The sequence below is a fragment of the Hermetia illucens genome, chromosome 1, assembly GCF_905115235.1.
Source record: "Hermetia illucens chromosome 1, iHerIll2.2.curated.20191125, whole genome shotgun sequence".
Taxonomy (NCBI): Eukaryota; Metazoa; Arthropoda; class Insecta; order Diptera; family Stratiomyidae; genus Hermetia; species Hermetia illucens.
The window spans coordinates 11,436,343-11,454,361 of record NC_051849.1 but is presented as its reverse complement, the minus strand read 5'-3'; the positions used below and the strand labels follow the sequence as shown (position 1 = coordinate 11,454,361).

The window sequence follows — 18,019 nt, the reverse complement described above, 5'->3', positions numbered from 1 at the left end:
GCCCTTTCAACCTCTATGCTTCCGCCATTTCTTCCAGGACCTCGGTAAGCTTACCACCCAATGTTTCCTCCGAACTATCCTTTTTTAGTTTCTCCCGGTGCACGTGAAGAGACTTGCTACCAAATCTGTAATAGATGAAGCAGTTCTTCTTCTTTTTCTTCAGCCTTTGTCCCGTTCACAAGCGGGGTCGGCTCGTCGTGATCGGCTTCACCGTTTGGCTCTATCGAATGCCTGATCTGGGTGCAATCTCGAGGCTTTCAGATCCCCATCCAGCGTATCAAGCCACCGTTGTTTAGGTCTGCTTTTTGGTCGTTTACCATCGACTTCGATGTTCAAACCAATCTTGACAAGTGAATTCTCGTTAGCACGAATTGCGTGACCATACCATCGAAGACGCCTCTCTCGCAACTTTTTCATGATCGGTGCAACCCCATAACGATCGCGGATATCCTCATTTCGGATGTGATCTAAACGTGTGATGAAGCAGTTACAATGTTTAATTGCCTCTAGAGGTCGACCGTCTACCCCGATCGTGAGGATTTTGCCTTTGCCTTCCTCCTTGCTTCTAAAAACTCTACATGTGCAGCTTTGGAGGTTTTAAGTGATGGGGAGACGACCAAGCTTCCCCGTCTCAATCGCTGTGGCTTTGGGAAGATAGACCGTCATCATGTGTACCTCTGATATGTCATCCCCAGCACATGTCAACAGTTCTGTTCCCTTTCATCCTGGCAGTTTAGGGACTATAGTGCCAAACGAATCTGCCGTGTCTTTCGTCGTGCAGTCTACCAGTATAAGACCTGGTAGAAAGCATATGCCGGTGAACATGAGCTCCATATTCCATCCTTCACACATCTTAATAATCATGAGGTCCTCAATTATTTGCTGCTCCGCATGAGTGAGTATTAGCTCCGAAAATACTTTCGCCAGTATGGACAGTCGATTGCTCTTTATTGCATTAGCATAGCTAACGGCGGGTCTCCTGACTCCTGCTTCATCCCTGACCACCCCGAGATTTCCCCTCTCTTAGGCTCGGATTTGGATGTTTTAAGAGCACTTCCTCTTACAGGCTGATTTAACCTCCAAACTTCATCCTCCTTAGGTGGTTGGCCTGTGGCTCGGAGTTCTGCCTCCACCTGGCTGGCCGGTTTGTCCGCAATACGGAGTGTCGCTTGTTTATTTTTGGTTGTTTTTTATGTTCATTGGTGTACTTACTTGGTTCTCACGAGTATGGGGGTTAGGAGGTCCGCCGGGTCATAACCCCCCTAGCGCGGCCAGACTCACTCTCTGAGACGATCAGGAATAACTGAGGATCCGTTTGAATAAAGCCAATTACTCACGACTGCAAACTATCCAATGGGCATGGTACGCATAATCCCTAGATTGGAGAGGTATGTTTCGACTTTTCGGTCTAGATCCGTAGCGTTTTGTTAATGGTAGAGTCACCTCGTACAGAGTGCGGCTACCATCACCTACTAACGGTCTTGGTGGACGAGAGGGTGGGCTTCTGGAGAACTGCACATCAACCCCAAATTTAATTATATACCATTGATTTGGGTAGATATCAGTATAGACAATATTTTGATGCCTAGAAGTTATATAGGGGGCATCAACCAACATTTTTTTGACTGGATGGTTTGGCCCTTGAATTGTCCTTGAATTAATGGGTTTGTAACCTCCACACCCTTTCCCCCTTGTTGATGTAAAAACTGTGATCTTTAACTTGGTTCCTTGAAAGCCCAGTGTACACTCCGTCCTTCAAAAATATAGTGCACCCACAGGCAGTTAGAAAGCTACCCGGGGTTTGCATGCTTCCTCTAAAAGTAGGACATAATTCAAAAATGTTAACTCGTTCTTTCAAGAGTGCACATAACTCCTGCAGAACTTGCAATGACTGGCTCATTTTGCACCAACCACTGGGTCGTTAGTAGGACACTAACGAGCTGGTCCAAAATCTGTTTCTATACAAGCGCCTCACTAGCCTAGGATTTAGAGTAAAGAGAAATTTGCATTTGCTTCCAGTTTCCGCTCTATCAAGGTACATAACTATGTATCTGAGGCAAACAAAAGCGCAAATGCTTAACGAGCTTGCTTAATTCTATTGTGGGTATTCCTACAAGGAAAAATCTATTAGTCTCCACGTTATTATGCCTGTCCATTGGCTGTCACTTCAAATTACCAGCACAAATCTCTCATGAAGGTCAGACTCCATGGAAAAATGCTTGCGTAAAACTCTTTCCCATCGCAAGTCGAGCGTACGCGCAACATAAAAGGGAAAGGTGCGGCGGATTTGCTCGTTCTTTATTTAATCCCTTTGATAGCCCTCCTTGCAATTCAAACAATCAACAGTATTCTATCGCCGTGTCATACGGTCTCACCACCATGTCCTTCTCATGTTTTCATTGAAGTTGACGTTGCCGATGGTTTCCATTGACCATTTCACGTTTGATCTCGGATTTGCTCCACGCTAACAAAGCAAGACAACTTGCGGAGGCACAACATTGTCGTCGCCATTGTCAGAGTGCACTAATCCATCTAATCTACTTTTCACTGGCAATTTAAAATTTTACTTACTCTGACAGTGTCCCCGATAGGCGACCGCTAGCGTGGTACTTTCCCTGCGGCATGCTCGTTTCTTCAGCTGACATTCGGTTTTGTATGTTTTTCCGTCTGTACCGCAAACAGGATTATAGTATCGTCCATGACCATGTTGCTGCTAGGCCGGGATGAGTTCCGTCCAGTCCCCAATATGGCATTGCATTGCATTTCAATAATTGGTTGCATTTGCATGAATGCATCGGGGATAAATGAGCATGAAAACAGAGAAGGAAAGTGAAAGAATACCAGATTAGATACTGCCAATTTAGGTTTTGTAATATGCATATAAAATATTTAGTCCTACGCTCCGTTGAAAGAAGGATATATGGCGGAACCCAGAGTTACCGTAGTCATGTCTTATCTAAGAAACTTCAATCAATAAGTTTAAAAAACTAGCGCTTTTAGGCACGCTGATTTCTACTCGATTATCCAATTAATAAGAGGACTTTTCACTGTGAGCCCACACTCTTAGCTCCACCCCGAGTAAGAAGGAAATTGAAACTAGAAAGGAGAACGTGACACCTATTATTCAGTTCAACTAAATAAACCCCTTCAAAGTCGTTGAATGCTTCCAACGACCATCCTGGTTGGCGGGGACGACCAAGAGGGGAGAGCTACCCCAAAAACCTAAAAAGGTGACAAAATAGACCGTGAAAGCCCGTCCGTAAATACTGAAGCTCCATCGAAGTGCTCCGTTCACACGGGCTTGGACGACTCTGTGCTAGCCAGACTCAGGAATGTGGAGGGTCCTTTGAGCACTTCAATCCCTCACATGTCATTGCACAAAAATTCACGTGTCCTTTCCGATGTGTGGGTTCGCACGAGATTTTGAAAAACAAACCAAAAAGGGGGTTCGCGCATGCCTAAAGAATGGCCAACACGCAAGCTAAACTGGAAATCCAAAAATAAAAAAAAAAATCGGTTCGACCGCGCCCGTGGTGCCGTAAAACTCTGGATGGTCGTTTCACCACCTAATCCCAATTTTTCTTCACAAATGGCCCCACGTTGGGCGCCATTTGAAATAACCAAAAATGTTTAGTAGTTTTAGGTTTTTGGAATAGCTCTCTCCTGTTGGTCGTCTATGGCCACTCAGGATGGTTTTTTGGTCACCGCCAACACTTTCGGTCATTACAACGTTCTCAGACAATTTCAGAAAAAGGCTCCGCGAAACGAATATCCAGGGTCGTGATTATAAAAGACAAGTTATGTCTCATATAATGGGTAGGTAGGGTAGGTATCAGTAGCCGCTCCGAGGAGCCCAATTAGCGGTTTGGTGCGCCGTTTTGATGCCACAAACTCCTAAGACCGTGACTGTTGTTATAGGAACAGGGAAGCAGAGTCCAGCTGGCTCGGATCTTCAGAGCCAGCTCGTAGCATTCACGAAGGAAAGCAGCTCTCCGACCCTGCAGCTAGAAATCTCACTGAGGTCCCCAAAGAATGATTTACCCAGTGTCCGCAGCCTGGCTCGAGCCAGAGCTGGGCAATCGTAGAGAAAGTGCATGAGGGTTTCCCTTCCTTCTCCGCAGCTTCGGCAATGCGAGTTGTAGGGTAAGCCGAGCCTAGCGGCATGGTCCCCTATGGGCCAGTACCCCGTGCAGACTGCCGTAATCTTGAATGCATTTGCACGCATCTGGCACGCGAGCTCTCGTGATCGGGCTATGTTATAAGCGGGCCGAATTCTCCTTGATTTGGCACAGCTTGTAAGCCTTCGCCATCTCAGGCCCGCGGCTGCTAGGTAGTGCAAGTAGACTCGGACCCCGACAGCCGCCAGCGGAACACCGAGTGCATTCCCCGAGGGACTGCCAAGAGCAGAGCCTTGCCTGGCCAATCCGTCAGCCCGCTCATTCCCCGCTATGTTCCTATGCCCGGGAACCCAGAGGAGAGTGACCTTGAGCGTGCCGCCCAGATGGTTGAGCGTGTCTCTGCACTGCCCCACCAACCACGAAAATGTCGTCGTTGAATACAAGGCCTTGATGGCCGCTTGGCTGTCGGTCAGAATGGCTATGTTACGCTTAGGGCTCGAATCACGCTCCAGCCATCGACAGACTTCCAATATCGCCAGTACTTCCGCCTGGAATACACTGGTGAAACCTGCGAGACCATACGACTTGCATACACCGTGTGTATTCGAGAAAATCCCCGCGCCGACTCCATAGGCTATCTTTGATCCGTCCGTAAAGAATACTGTGTCATAGTCTTGCAACACGCCGCCGATCTTCCACTTTGCCCTGGTTGGAAGGTCCACAGCAAAGTTTCTCGTGAAGTTCAGCTTGCGTGTGACATAGTCCGTGAGGGATGCCCAGATTTCTCGAGGTATTTCATCCAGAATGTTGCTGTGGCCGTAGGACTTCGCTGCCCAGCATCCGGACTCACGTAGTCTGACGGCACTGCACACTGCAACATATTTGATGTGGAGGTCTAGAGGGAGGAGATGCAGGAGTACATTGAGAGCATCTGCCGGGCAGGACTGCAGAGCCCCCGAAGCACCTGTACACGCGGTTCTTTGAATCCTATTTAGCTTCGTTCTATTGTATTTCTTCTTCAAAGCCTGCCACCATACAATAGATCCGCACGTCAGGATCGGACGCACTACAGCGGTAAACATCCAGAGAACCATCCTCGGCCGGAGACCCCATTTCTTCGCAAAGGTTCTCTTACAGGCATATGCAGGCCTTCTTAACCCCCAGTCCTATGTTCAACCTCCAATTTAGCTTAGGATCCAGGATTACACCCAGATACTTTACATTAGAGGAAAGAACCAATATTTGTTCATTCAGCCGTAGTAGATGGAGTTCAGGTATCCTTGTCTTGGTGGTGAATAGCATCAGTTGCGTTTTGGTTGGGTTTATGCTGAGTCCGCCTCTTGCGGCCCACAGGCACACCTTTCGCAACGCTCCTTCCATGATGTCGCTCATAATGGACAGAAACATCCCTGATACTAATATCACCAAGTCGTTGGCATACGCCACCACCTTCACCCCGCTGCTGTCCAATGTACGTAAAATATTGCCCATTACTATTAACCAGAGCACCGGTGAGATGGCACCACCCTGGGGCGTGCCTCTGTTCACAGCTCTGGTCAAGTGGTTGCCTCCCAGATCGGACTGGATTATCCTGGTACTCAGCATGGATATAATCCAATGCGTGAGATACCCCTCCAATCCAATACCGGTCAAGGCTTCCTTGATGGCGTTGGTACTGACGTTGTTGAAGCTCCTTCTCTATCCGAGAAGGCAGCAAGGGTATACTGCTTGTACTGCAGCGACCGCTCAACCGTGCCAATTACCTCGTGGAAGGCGGTTTCTGTGGATTTTCCTTTGAGGTAGGCATGCTGGGACTTAGAGAAAGGCGTTCTCTCTATAATCGTCCTTAAGTGAATGTCCAGGACGCGTTCTAGGGTCTTCAGCACGAAAGAGGTCAGGCTGATTGGCCGAAAGTCCTTCGCGGACTCATGACCTCGCCTGCCCGCTTTCGGTATGAAAACCACCCGTGCGCGCCTCCAGGACTGCGGTACGTATCCTAAAGTGATGCAGCTCCGCTAAATCTCAACAAGCCACGGCACAACCCTTTCCTGCTGCTTCTGTAGCATGACTGGCATTATGCCATCTGGGCCTGGAGATTTGTATGCGGAGAAGCTGTTTATAGCCCAGCCGATCCTATCCCCGGTAATTACCGATTTGATAGTCTCGCACATCTGGGGTTGCCGCAAACCCTCCAAGCGAGGTTCTGACTCACAGTCCTCCTCGCTAGAGGGAAAGTGCGTTTGCACCAGCAGCTCCAAGGTTTCGCTAGAAGATTCCGTCCAGAAGCCTTCATATAATACAACACAAAAATTGTTCATAGAATTAGGTATAAAGGAGTAAAACTCCGCAGTGCAAAGAGGAAGAAGACTGGTACCACATGGAAACCTCCTTCTTGATGCCATCACCTTTTCAGATAGTGCTTTTGAGCTCACTTACGCGAAAGAAGCCTGACAGGTGTTCACCCGGGACCGAAATTTTCTCGAGGGCCCAGAATAGAAACTTCAATTGAAAAATGGGTTAATAGGAGGCAGCATGATTGTCACCCCAACATGTATGATGTTTACTCCGAGCCCTGCTTTACGCCTGATTTTCTCCTCGAGACCGGTTTGACGCATTATTTTCACCCCTCTACGATCCTGCCACTCGCAATATCCCGATGCTGCCAAAATAATTTTGCCAGGGCCGAGAAGAATATCCTCTTTTTTTAAAAAGTTGGAATGGATTGGCCAAAAAAGGCTGTACTCAGAGAAATCAAGATTACTTTCCAAGCAGGACTTGACAATGAATGAAGTTTATAGATTATGGGCAACGTGGATGTACCAGCAATAATAGTTCGTAGACTTCTAAAAATCAAGGTTTGGAAACTTAGCAACCCTTTTGCCTATAAAAAAAACTACGAAACAGACTAACTATCATACCTTATAGATCCTCCGAAAGTGTCTATAAGCTACAGTAAAGTTGCGGAGGATTTGTTGGGGGACTGAGGCCGCATTTAAAAAGACGCAGCCATACATCAACGAAATTCTCTTCGTAATACAGAATAGGATTACGTAACTAAAGCGTGGGAAATAAGCTGGGATTTCGATAAAAAGGTTCCTTATGTTACTCTGTTAGAAGAAAGTAACTTCTAGGTTGCAGAGGGTCATGCCAGCTTAGCTTGGCTTCAGGTTATAATTCAATCAAGCACTTTCTTCTTGGGGTCACTGGAATCTGTCTTCTGACAGACGAAGAACGGATTCAGCTCGATTAGAGATAGGTTCATCCAGCTTGTTACGTGTTTTTTCGAAGGCACGGGTTGTCCTTCCTATATCGTAAAATTGCTGAAAGGACTCCACGTCTAGATGAACCCCACGAAAGGTGGATTCTGCACACACCTTATATAGTAGGGAGAAGCTTCAAGGTGAAGACCGAACCACGAGTGACTAGTACACATCGGGATACCCTCGGAATCTTCACAGCTCTCGACAGTTCACTGCTAACGTCGTTGAGCCTAGCTCTGCCTAGATGGAAGTTGTGATGTGTAGCAGGAACCAGCCCCTTCAGAACCCTAGTCGAGGTGTGTACATTGATCGGGTTTAAGTAGACCACGTTGCTCCGGTCAGCTAAGCTTTATATTAGGTTTCTCAGGGAATTGAGGTTGGGACTTTGTGTCTGAGAGTACACCCACTTCGGACTATTCAACCCTCTCCCTTGAACACGATGCACTGCTAAGATTTCCATGCAGAACGAAAGCAATAATGTTCACAAAATCATTAAAGTAGCGGGGAAAGAGAAAGAGTGGATCTACATTTGGGAGCAGTACCAAAATTCGTCGTTCTCCGTAGCGCCCAGCAGCGAAAAGGGAAGAGGTGCAATACCCGATAAGGCACCGAGACGCCCAAGGAAAGTAGAAGTCTTGTGAAGTGATGCGGCTGTCGGTGCGGGGACGACAACTTCTGTACCCTGCAGTGGTCCTATTCCAGAAAGAAGCCCAGAGAAAATACTAGAACTGATTATGTGGATGCAGATATAAGCCGCGTGGGAGTGCAGTCGACTGTACTTGCTAGAGCCTTATAAGGAAATGCAGGGTCGTGTTGAAACGCGTGTGGTCGGTAGCGTTCCCCCAGAAAAACGTCAGAAAAAGCGTGAAAACTGGTCTAATGGAGCTGAAAGAACTCATAGACCGCATTTCCTTCAACCGACAGACATGGGCAATAGTGGACGCACGAAAAGCTGAAACAGTCGCGCTTTCCGTTGAGAACACTATAAGCGCCAGATAATCCACTGCAAAACGAACTAGAGAGAAAGCGGAAAAATAAGACGCTTATAAAGGAGACTTCATCCAAGCAGTCTTCACGGTCCAAAAAAGAAAAGAAGGCGAAGAAGGACAAAAGGAAACCACAGGCCACACCGTCAGAAAACCCTCTATCCAACGTCAAGGGGGGTATGAATGGTAACTCACAACGGAAAAGACGAGGAAACCAAGAAAGACTAGACCGTCGGCTCTGCTCATTAAATTGACAGAAGGCAAAATGATGAGACCTGTTATAAGATCAGGCCCAAAGACAGTGAAGCAAAAGTCGAGTCCTTGTTGAATTAAGCCAGAAGACAACTACCAAAAGTACGCTCTGCAAGATGGCTAAGGGGCTACTGGGAGAAAAGGATCTAATTTCTAGTCTAGAGAATATTTACTCTCTTGAAATCCGGTGTTTTCACAGTATCTCAAAGAAGTCGAAATGAAGGAGACCATCAAGCGTAAATATCCTGAGGTAACCAATGGCCGGATAAGTATCATATATGCGAATTCTCGAGGCCAAGAACTCTCTACGGTGGAAATAGGCGAGCGATACGCGACGATGCTCCTTAAAAGTGGGAAAATCAAGATTTGCAAGGAAAAAAGGAACTGGGTTCTCCAAAGGAATCGTGTCGCATTTGGTGGGAGCCTTCCATATACTGCAAGCTTAGAGCGGTATCCGTTCTTCAGCGTGAGACTGGAATGGTTTAAGATCCGCACCCTACAAATTAACATGCTCCGGAGCACAAGCAAAGTTGCGCACTTCGCTACGGAGGTAAAAACTGATCTACCGCTAATCAGTGAACAATATCAGAGCAAGGACCATTTATCAGGTGTCGGTGCCATGTGGGTTCAGGACGGCACCTGGTTGCGAGTTTTTTGCCTAAGGCCGAGGGGATGACTTTGTCTGGATTCGTTATTTAAGGCTAACGCATATCCAATACTACATGAGATGATCTCGAATTTACGACGTAGGTTCAATACTGTGGAAGACGCCATTTAGGGCACGGAGAGGCAACTCCTAGGCAGGGGCTGACTTTAATGCAAGAGCCGTTGAATGGAGTATGCCTCACCCAAACTCTAGAAGGAAACGGATCCTGGAAATGGTGTCAGGTACTGAGCTCGTAGTTTTAAATTCCGGATCCACGCTCCTAGGCGGCGAAGGAAGCACCCCTAACCTTTATGCAGTTAGACAAGTGGCGAATTCTAGAAGACTTATTAACAAATGACTGCCAACACATCGCGTTGGAAGTGGTTGACGCAATTTGTCGACGCGCACCAGCCTGAAGCACTCAATGCAAGTGGTATGTCGCGTGGGTGAGCATCGGGAGGTTCGCTGAAGCTCTTAAAACAGGCAGAGTTGTGCTGGAGAGCACTTCGATGGTGGCGACGCTCATCTTAAACTGTCGTAAATTCAGCGACGTTCCGGAAAACGATGATCAACGAAGCCTCTATGCCCCGGAGGGTCTCCAACCGCATGAAGCCTTCTATGTAATTGTGGACGGCGAAAACTGTCGACATGCGGAAGGAGTGTCATAGACTCCGTCGTTTGGAACAACATTTATACCGCCGGAAACAAGCATACATGACAATAGCAGAGTACAGAACAGCTGAAAAAAACTCCACAGCACGATAAACAAAAACAAAGATCATACTGGCAGTATTTAGTCGACGAAGCATCCGTGGGACTTGGCTAGAAAATTATTGATCGGAAACCAGCCGGATTGACAGCAACAATGAGGAGGCCATCGGCGGCTGTCCGCTTTTCACTATGACAGTGATCAAAGAGGCAGTTCTCTCTATAGAAAATGAAGAGCAGCCAGGTCCTGATGGTATCCTGGCAAAAATATGTAAACTGGTGTTCCACCATCGGCCAGACTTAATGCTCGGCGTGTTCAACGCTTACCTGAAAGAGGTCATACCTCCTTGTCGCTAGAGGGTGGCGACGCTGGTGCTGATCAGCAAAGGAAAGGGAGACCCTGAGCTGCTGTCTGCCCACCAACCGTCGTGCAAGCATAAAATGGCCTTAAAAGCTCATCAGGGATAGATTCGCTGAAGCAATACGTGCTGCCGGGGACTTATCCCCTTACAGCAGGGAGATTAACGGTGGATTCTGAGATTCTAGATGCCGTTCTTTGAGCTAAGCGATATAGCCACCGACCTCGACGGGTCGCACTGTCTCAGAACCTGCTATGATGGCGATTCCTGTTGTCTTCCTTCCTAAAGCACGTAAAGGATGGATCTACGTGCACAAGGGAGTAGACTAAAGAAACGTAGTTGCCTGTGAAGAATTTCAATCCAGCCTTAATAAGTGGTACCTTTCTTGGCAAAATGAGTCAAACGGCAGTAGTTGAATCAAAAGGACCATGAGATTGATTTCTCCTTGCCCAACTTCTAAGCGGGGAGGAAGGTCTTTAGTCTTACCTATACAAGATTGGGGAAGCATGATCGCCTGATTGCGTGTCCTGCAATGGGGCAGTGGACAACGTCGACATACTTTTTCGTCTTGAAGGTGGGATGCGATTCGTCAGAAACTTTATACAGACTTAGGACACTCTATAGAGTGTCTATAGACCACGTTGCCAGAATGATGCTGAGAAGCGCTGGTAGATGGATTCGTGTTGCGCATTGCGTTCGAGTGGTTCATATTACAAGTATGACTGAACTCGATCGGCAAAGGGATCGAATGGCAAAGGGTTCCTTGAACTAGCAACTCCTTTCATCCTCTCCCCTCCCGTTGGTGAAGGAATAGCTAACATGAAAGTTCCCTAAGCTAGGAGAGCGGGAAGACTAACTCGAAGTAATATGTCAAACGGTTCCAAGTCACTTCTCTGATGACGGGAGTTAGAGATGGACCGAAGTAACAGCTCGAGAACTGTTGTCCTTATAGGGAAACCTGCTGAAAGGATTGTAAACCAAAGGAGAGTGTCATACAGCGAGGACCACGTAGGTAAAGAGAAATTTGATATCGACTCTAGGGAACTCTGAACACCCCAGCCAACTTTGGTTTTATTCAAGTCCTTCGCTCTGGTAACCATGCCAGCGAGGGTGAACTTTTTTTTACGGAATACCCGTTAGACCCAGCATGGATTCTATTTTACAAGGAAAGTCGCAAAGACCTTAAATGGAACAGGGAACGGATACCAGGCGCCTATTGCTTCTAGGTAGGAGACAGCAATCATCATCTATAACATAGCGTAGCACCCCTGCGACTTAGAGCAGGTTTAATACTGAGATGGAAAATAGACCATCCAGTCCGGTGATAATCATATTCAAAATGAATGCAGCAAGTACTAGCCTTAGTACATCTACGCCAAAATTGCCGATGCTGCATGCGAAGGTAACCCACGAAAGGACGCAAGTTCCGTAATAGGGAACCATGGAAAAGAACAGAGAACTCCTTAATTCCTTTTCGAGAACCGTTACTAGAAGCCATATTCTGAGCAGGATTGGAAAAAAATTAGGAAGCCAGTAGGGTCGATAAACCGGAGGAGCTCAATTACAGAAGATACAATTTCATCAGCAAACAAGATAACGTCCCTCAACAGAGCCCTCATTATAGACCTTCAGAGAGGTTTCCTGGGGAGTAATTTCACCAGTGGTAAATCGTGGTCGGAGATGTGAAAAAATCTCGAACTCAAGTTGTCAAACATGGTCGTTGACAATGTTCTGAACCAGAGGAGATCTAGCTTATATGATCGTTTGCGTTTTACTAGTAGGAAATCTACTGAGGAAGGGAGCAACTCGTCCAATCTCTTCGTCTTCACAACCCTGTGATACTTACGGACAACTGGGTAACACTGAAAGGGTATTCACTGGGGTAGAAGGAGTCAAAATGAATCAGAAAGATTAAGGTCAAAAATCCAGTCGACAGTCGAAGTCCAGTAGTAGCAACAGTGAAAAGTTTGTAGACTTCGGCACACTTCACTGCCCGGTCGTAGGCGGAATCATATTCGAGTACAAGGATTTCCGCAGAATCAACTGGGTTTCGGCGACGGCTACGAACATCTAATCAGATCCCCCATATCGCAATCGCGATAGATATAGGAGTTGCCTTCTGAATGTGTGTAACAAAGGAGGTGGTGACATAGCCTTCGTAGAAGAACCTAACACCAGCCCCCCAAAGTGCAACACACCAGCCGTCTCCTCGATCCGGCTACCCTCTAGCAGTGGGAGAACTTTTCTGCTGCACAAACGGCATAAACTCTTAAAAGCCACAGAGAATATTGGTGAGCACTAGGCCACCCTATCTGTGACAAGGGTGATGTTGTCAACGACTTCACAAAGGAACTCCACAAGGTTGGCAGACTAAGGAAATTTCATGCGAGTCTAAGGATGTAAGGAGCTAAGAGCACCGTTGATGATAACGACCACGGGTGAGTGTGACGCATTAGACCTTCGTTATACCAGTAAAGTACGTGGAGGGCAGCTTAACGGAAGCCGCGACAAAAGAAATTCCACTACTTATTGGTAGATAAGCTATCATTCACTTGTCAAAATTGGTCTGAACATTGAAGTCGCTGGGAAACGACCAGAAGACCGGCCGAAACAACGGTGGTTTGATACGGTGGATGGTGGTTTGAAAGCCACGCGATTGCATCCAGATCCGTCTTTTGACAGCGCAAACTGGCGCAACAGATCAAGACAAGCCGACCCAGCTTCTGAACGGAACAAAGAAGAAGAAGAAAAAATCTAGTAGAGTAGATCCAACCGGGTGCTATTGTAGATAATAAAGAGGGTGAGACGTTGTACACTCCTAATTTAAAACCTATCACGATAATGATGTCGGCCCTGTCTCAACTTTAGTTTGGGGACGAGGGACGTATAATTTGAACACCAGGACGTTGCTTAAAAGCCCGGCTGGCCTTTGACGTCCTAGGAACCAGTTGGTGAAAGCACAGAGGTAGGTGAACTGAGAATAAAGAGAGGTTTTTTATAATTACTACTGGGGAGACACATGCCTTACTAAAAAAGCTGACCGCTACCCCAAACCCACGCATTGCTCCTTTTACCCAGAGGTTTCTAGCAAATATAAGATCCTCGTGTGATAAATCAGCAGAACTCGTATCTCACCTGTACATCATCGACACTCGGATAAGGAAAGCCATGGTTGAAAAAGCCACTCCGAATTTTTTCGTCCAGTAACACTGCGCTCTGTCCCGAATCAGTGGCCTTTGAATGATGCTTCTGTTGGTCTCTTTTCAGCTGATGACGATTGTGATGTGTCTGCTTTGTACCATGCGGCGTTGAACTAGAATTCGATAGCTTCCCGTCTTGTAGCGACGTTTCCTTCAAACTCCTTTCCGAATTATCGGCCATAATAATTATCCTCCCACTCTTCGGCGAATCACCCTGGTGATCCACATTTGCCGTTGCTTCAGCATCCTCAGCATGTCGTTCAGAGCTGGATGACAATACCTTACTTGATGGTGATTTTGTTGTACTATTCTTTCGCCGTTTTGACGAATTCTTTGATTTTCTTTGGTTTTTCCGACGTTTCGTTGACGTCAAATGATCAGTCTCATTACGATTCGATTTTAAAGCTTCAACGACAGGTTCATTGGAATCACGTCGCCATCGTACTTCGGAATTGTTATTATTTGTATTAATACTAGTAGAATTTTTATGATTAGTTGAAGATCTTCCAGGCACAGTGTTTCCTGCATCAAAGTCCATACCACCAAAATTGAAGAAAGACGGGAACGGTCGTTGCTCCTTGGGGAGCATAATTGGCGGTGAGTTTGTTGGTGTTGTTGCAAGAAAACCTTTCGTGTTGGATGAACGATTTTTTTGTTTAGATGAACGGCATACTGGAGCACATACACACTTTGGTCGCCCTTTTCTGTAGACACATCGTTTGCCTGTACCACATTTCGCTGCTTCACATGAATCTGCAAGATAAAGGACAATATATTTATTAGATTTTCACGTGGGGGTTTAAATTTCTAAATCTTCGAATGTGCAAACCGTTTTCATTTTATTGTGCCACTTATTTCAGAGCAAGTCCGTTGGAGTCCTGTTCAAGAGCTAGTATCAGAAGGTCATCCATATTGGCCTTGGGGATGCCACTTCCGCTAGCAGCAAATTTGCTTCGAAGGTATGGCCCAGCCATGAGGCCAGGCTCTCGGAGCTGGTCATTAGGCATCTACTGAACGGCAAGGAAGGACAAAGGAAATGTATCCTCTGCTCTGATTCCTACCAGGTCGTCCGTACAGGAGGACCTATTTTCCAGGGGCTTTCTCAGTCCATGCGCCGCCAGCATCAGGGAAGCTCAAGATTAGGGCTTGCAAGGATCTTTCCAGGTAATCCGTTTCTCTCATCTAGTTACCAAGACAAGTTCGTCCAAACTCCCTTCCTTTGAAACCCTCAAAATTCCTATGAATGATTGGTAATCAAGAAGGAAGAATCCCAGACGAACAGCTTTTAAATGGAGAGTGTCTGGAGAGACCATAAAAGGCGGACTATAGAGAGGTTACGAACGCAATAGTCAAAGTGTCAAACCTGACGACGACTTGCATTCAATCGTCGCAACCAACGTACTGGAGGAGATGGTCACCGACCGTCTGACGAAAACTGACGGACTCATTGGCAAGCAGACTATGCTGAGCCTAACGTAGATAGATCTGCATCATCTGGTTAACTTGCTGAACTTTCGTCTACAGGAAGGCATCAACATCATACTCATGTAGGAGCCCTGGATCAGAGGAGACCAAATCGTCAAAGGGTGCCAAATTAAATAATACAATTTATTCCACAATGAGAGAGACACTGATCAGGACAAGCGTAGAGCATGTATTGTCACCAACAAGAGCCTTTTTGTGTCAAAACCTGAGGTACAGTGACTTACCAGTGGTAACATGGGGGTAAGCGGGAGCGGAGAACGTTAATATCTTCTCGGCTTACCTGACTCAATACCGATCAGCTCCCCCAGAAGAATTACTCCCATTGTATCGAGGGAAGCTACCTTTTGGATAGGCTGCGACACTAATGCGAAGTATACTCTTTAAAACCATTTGAAAATCAACGAAAGAGGTGAGTTTCGGTCGTAACAGTTCCGGGAATTGTGATATTGTCGACAACTTCGCCAACGAACGTCACAAGGCTGGCAGACTAAGGAAACTTGATGTGTGTCGATGGACGCAAGGAGCTAAGAGCACTGTTAATGGTAACGACCGCGGGTGAATGCAACACATTGGAGCTTCGTTATAGTAGTAAAGTCCGTGGAGGGCGGAGTTTAGCGTGAGCCGGAACAAAGGGAATTCCACTACTACTTGGTAGACAACCGATAATTCACTTGCTAAGATTGGTTTGAACATCGAAGTCAGTGGGGAACGACCAAAAGGCCGCCGAAACGCTGGATGGTGATTTAACAGCCTTGGGACTGCATCCAGATCAGGCTTTTGGCAAAGCAAAATGGCGCAACTGATCAAGACGAGTCGATCTCGCTTCTGAACGGAACAAAGAAGAAGAAGTTTAGCAGAGAAGATCTGACCGCGTACTATTGTAGGTAACAAAGAGGTTGGGGGGGGAATTATGTCGGTAAGGAAGAGGTTTTTGATATTATCCTTCTAATTGCCAATGGGACTTCCGGAGTGAAGCTCTAGAAAGTACCTGATCAAAAATCCTTCTCGAACTGGATAATTTTTAGTCTCGTGCTATAGAGGTTTCCAAACCTTTCAGAAATCTCAGGAGGACTGACTAGACCAAGTTTGGTCGGGTAGTAACATCCGCACGACAGTGGCAGAAATAAAGGTCAAAGCTTTGGAGAAGCTATTCTGAATTGCCTCTCTGTCTCCTGTTCCGCAAAACACAATAAAAGGACATCGCCACTGTGATGGAACGAACTCCTGTCCAATATCAGAAAGCCGACCAAGCAAGTCTTCAACAACCTCGACTGGCATGAATATTGCCGGCTATATAAGGCTTCTCTGAAGAGGTTTAAGTCGCCTATCATCGTTCTCAAGAAGTGATCCTGGCTGGATTACTGTGAGATCAACGAAAATATTAGCGACCCTGAAGCTGCTGGTGCAGATAAGCTTCCCTATCAGCTACGAGGACTGTGAGCCAGAATCTCACTTGGAGGTTATGCAACCGCAGTTGTTTGAGAATGTCGAATCGGCAATTACTGAGAATAAAATGATGTGGGCTATAAACAGCTTCTCTCCATACTATCTGGGACTAGATAGCATAATACCAGTCATGGTCCAAAAACAACAGCAGAACGTTGTATCGTGACTTGTAGAGATTTACCGGAGCTGTATCTTTGAGTCCATGGTTTTCATACCGAAAGCGACCACGCTCTTTCGGCCAGTCAGCCTCCTTTTTGTATTGAAAACCAGAGAGCCCAAAAGCCATTGAGCGCGGCCACGGAGAAGTCCTCCTTCTCCAAATCTCAGCAGGCCTACCTCAAAAGCAATTCCTCGGAAGCCACCCTTCATGAGGTAATTAATAAACTTAAGCGGTCGTTACACTACAGGCAACATAGCTTAACTGGTTCCCTGAATGTGGGCGGAGCATTCAACAACGTGGGTATCAAAGCCATCAAAAAGTTAGTAACCAGAATAAGATTGGAGAGGTAACCACTTGAGCAGAGCGGTGATGTGTAGCGGTAGATGAAATTCTACGGATACTTGACAGGTGTGAACTGATTTGATAATGCTGGTGTCAAGGGTATTTCCCTCCATTATGGGTGAGATCATTCCGAGCGCGTTGGGAAATATGTATCCTTAGGTTTTTAAGGATGCCCCTAATGCACTTTTACTTCTGGATGTCAAAAACGCATTCAACTCAGCCAACTGGAATAGAATTAAACTGGCGTTGGCTGACATAGGTGTCCCCGGATACTTAGCGAATTTGGTGGAAAACTACCTCTCAGAGAGGACTCTCTGGTACGGGACGGATGAGGGCCCCAAAGAGTACATTGTCACAGCCGGGGTACCACAGGGATCGGTACTTGGTCCCCTGTTGTGGAATATCATGTATAATGGGGTGCTTCCTCTTCCCGTCCCAGAGGGGACTACGATTGTCGGCTTTGCTGATGACCTAGCTGTGGTTGTTGCAGCAAAACACCCAGAAGATGTGGAGGTTTACGCAACGGAAACAGTGAGAGCGGTAAAGTCCTGGCTAGAAAAGGCTAGAAAGAAAACACAGGAAAAATAACACTGTAAAAGTGGAAGTCGGTCGGGACTATCAAATACCTGGGGGTAATAATTGGCACCAAATTGAGTTTTAGGGAACACCTAGAGTATGCATGCCAAAAGGCAGCCAGTGCCACCACGGCACTTGCAAAAATGTTGCCAAATATTGGTAGGCCGAAACATTGCCGGAGGTTGGTGCTAGCCGGAGTGGTGCGCTCCATCCTGCTCTACTCGTCGCCTGTGTGGGCAGAGGCGCTTGCAAACTCTCAGAGACGGAAGCAGGTGAACTCGGTTTACCGGCGGATGGCTTTGAGGGTTTGCAGTGCTTTTAGAACCACATCAGATGAGGCAGTATTGGTGGTGGCAGGCATGATCCCGGTTGACATTCTGGCCAAAGAAATGAGTGCCCTGTACAATGCAAGACATATGGAAGGGCATGCACAGCGTAGAAATGCGGCAAGGTCAGAGTCGCTTGATCTCTGGCAACGCAG

General features: G+C 46.7%; 1 protein-coding gene across 2 annotated transcripts in view; it reads right to left on the bottom strand.

The window, feature by feature from the left end:
- The window catches only part of LOC119661170, a 283,268-nt gene that overhangs the window by 160,193 nt on the left and 105,056 nt on the right, over positions 1-18,019 (bottom strand). The window contains exons 4-5 of one of the 2 annotated variants that reach the window (XM_038070385.1): positions 13,465-14,282; positions 2,572-2,713 (exon numbers count right to left, since the gene is read on the bottom strand). In XM_038070385.1, coding sequence (XP_037926313.1) covers positions 2,572-2,713; positions 13,465-14,282 — 960 coding nt within the window. The remainder of the gene's footprint in view (positions 1-2,571; positions 2,714-13,464; positions 14,283-18,019) is intronic. The other variant, XM_038070386.1, reaches the window with a different exon arrangement.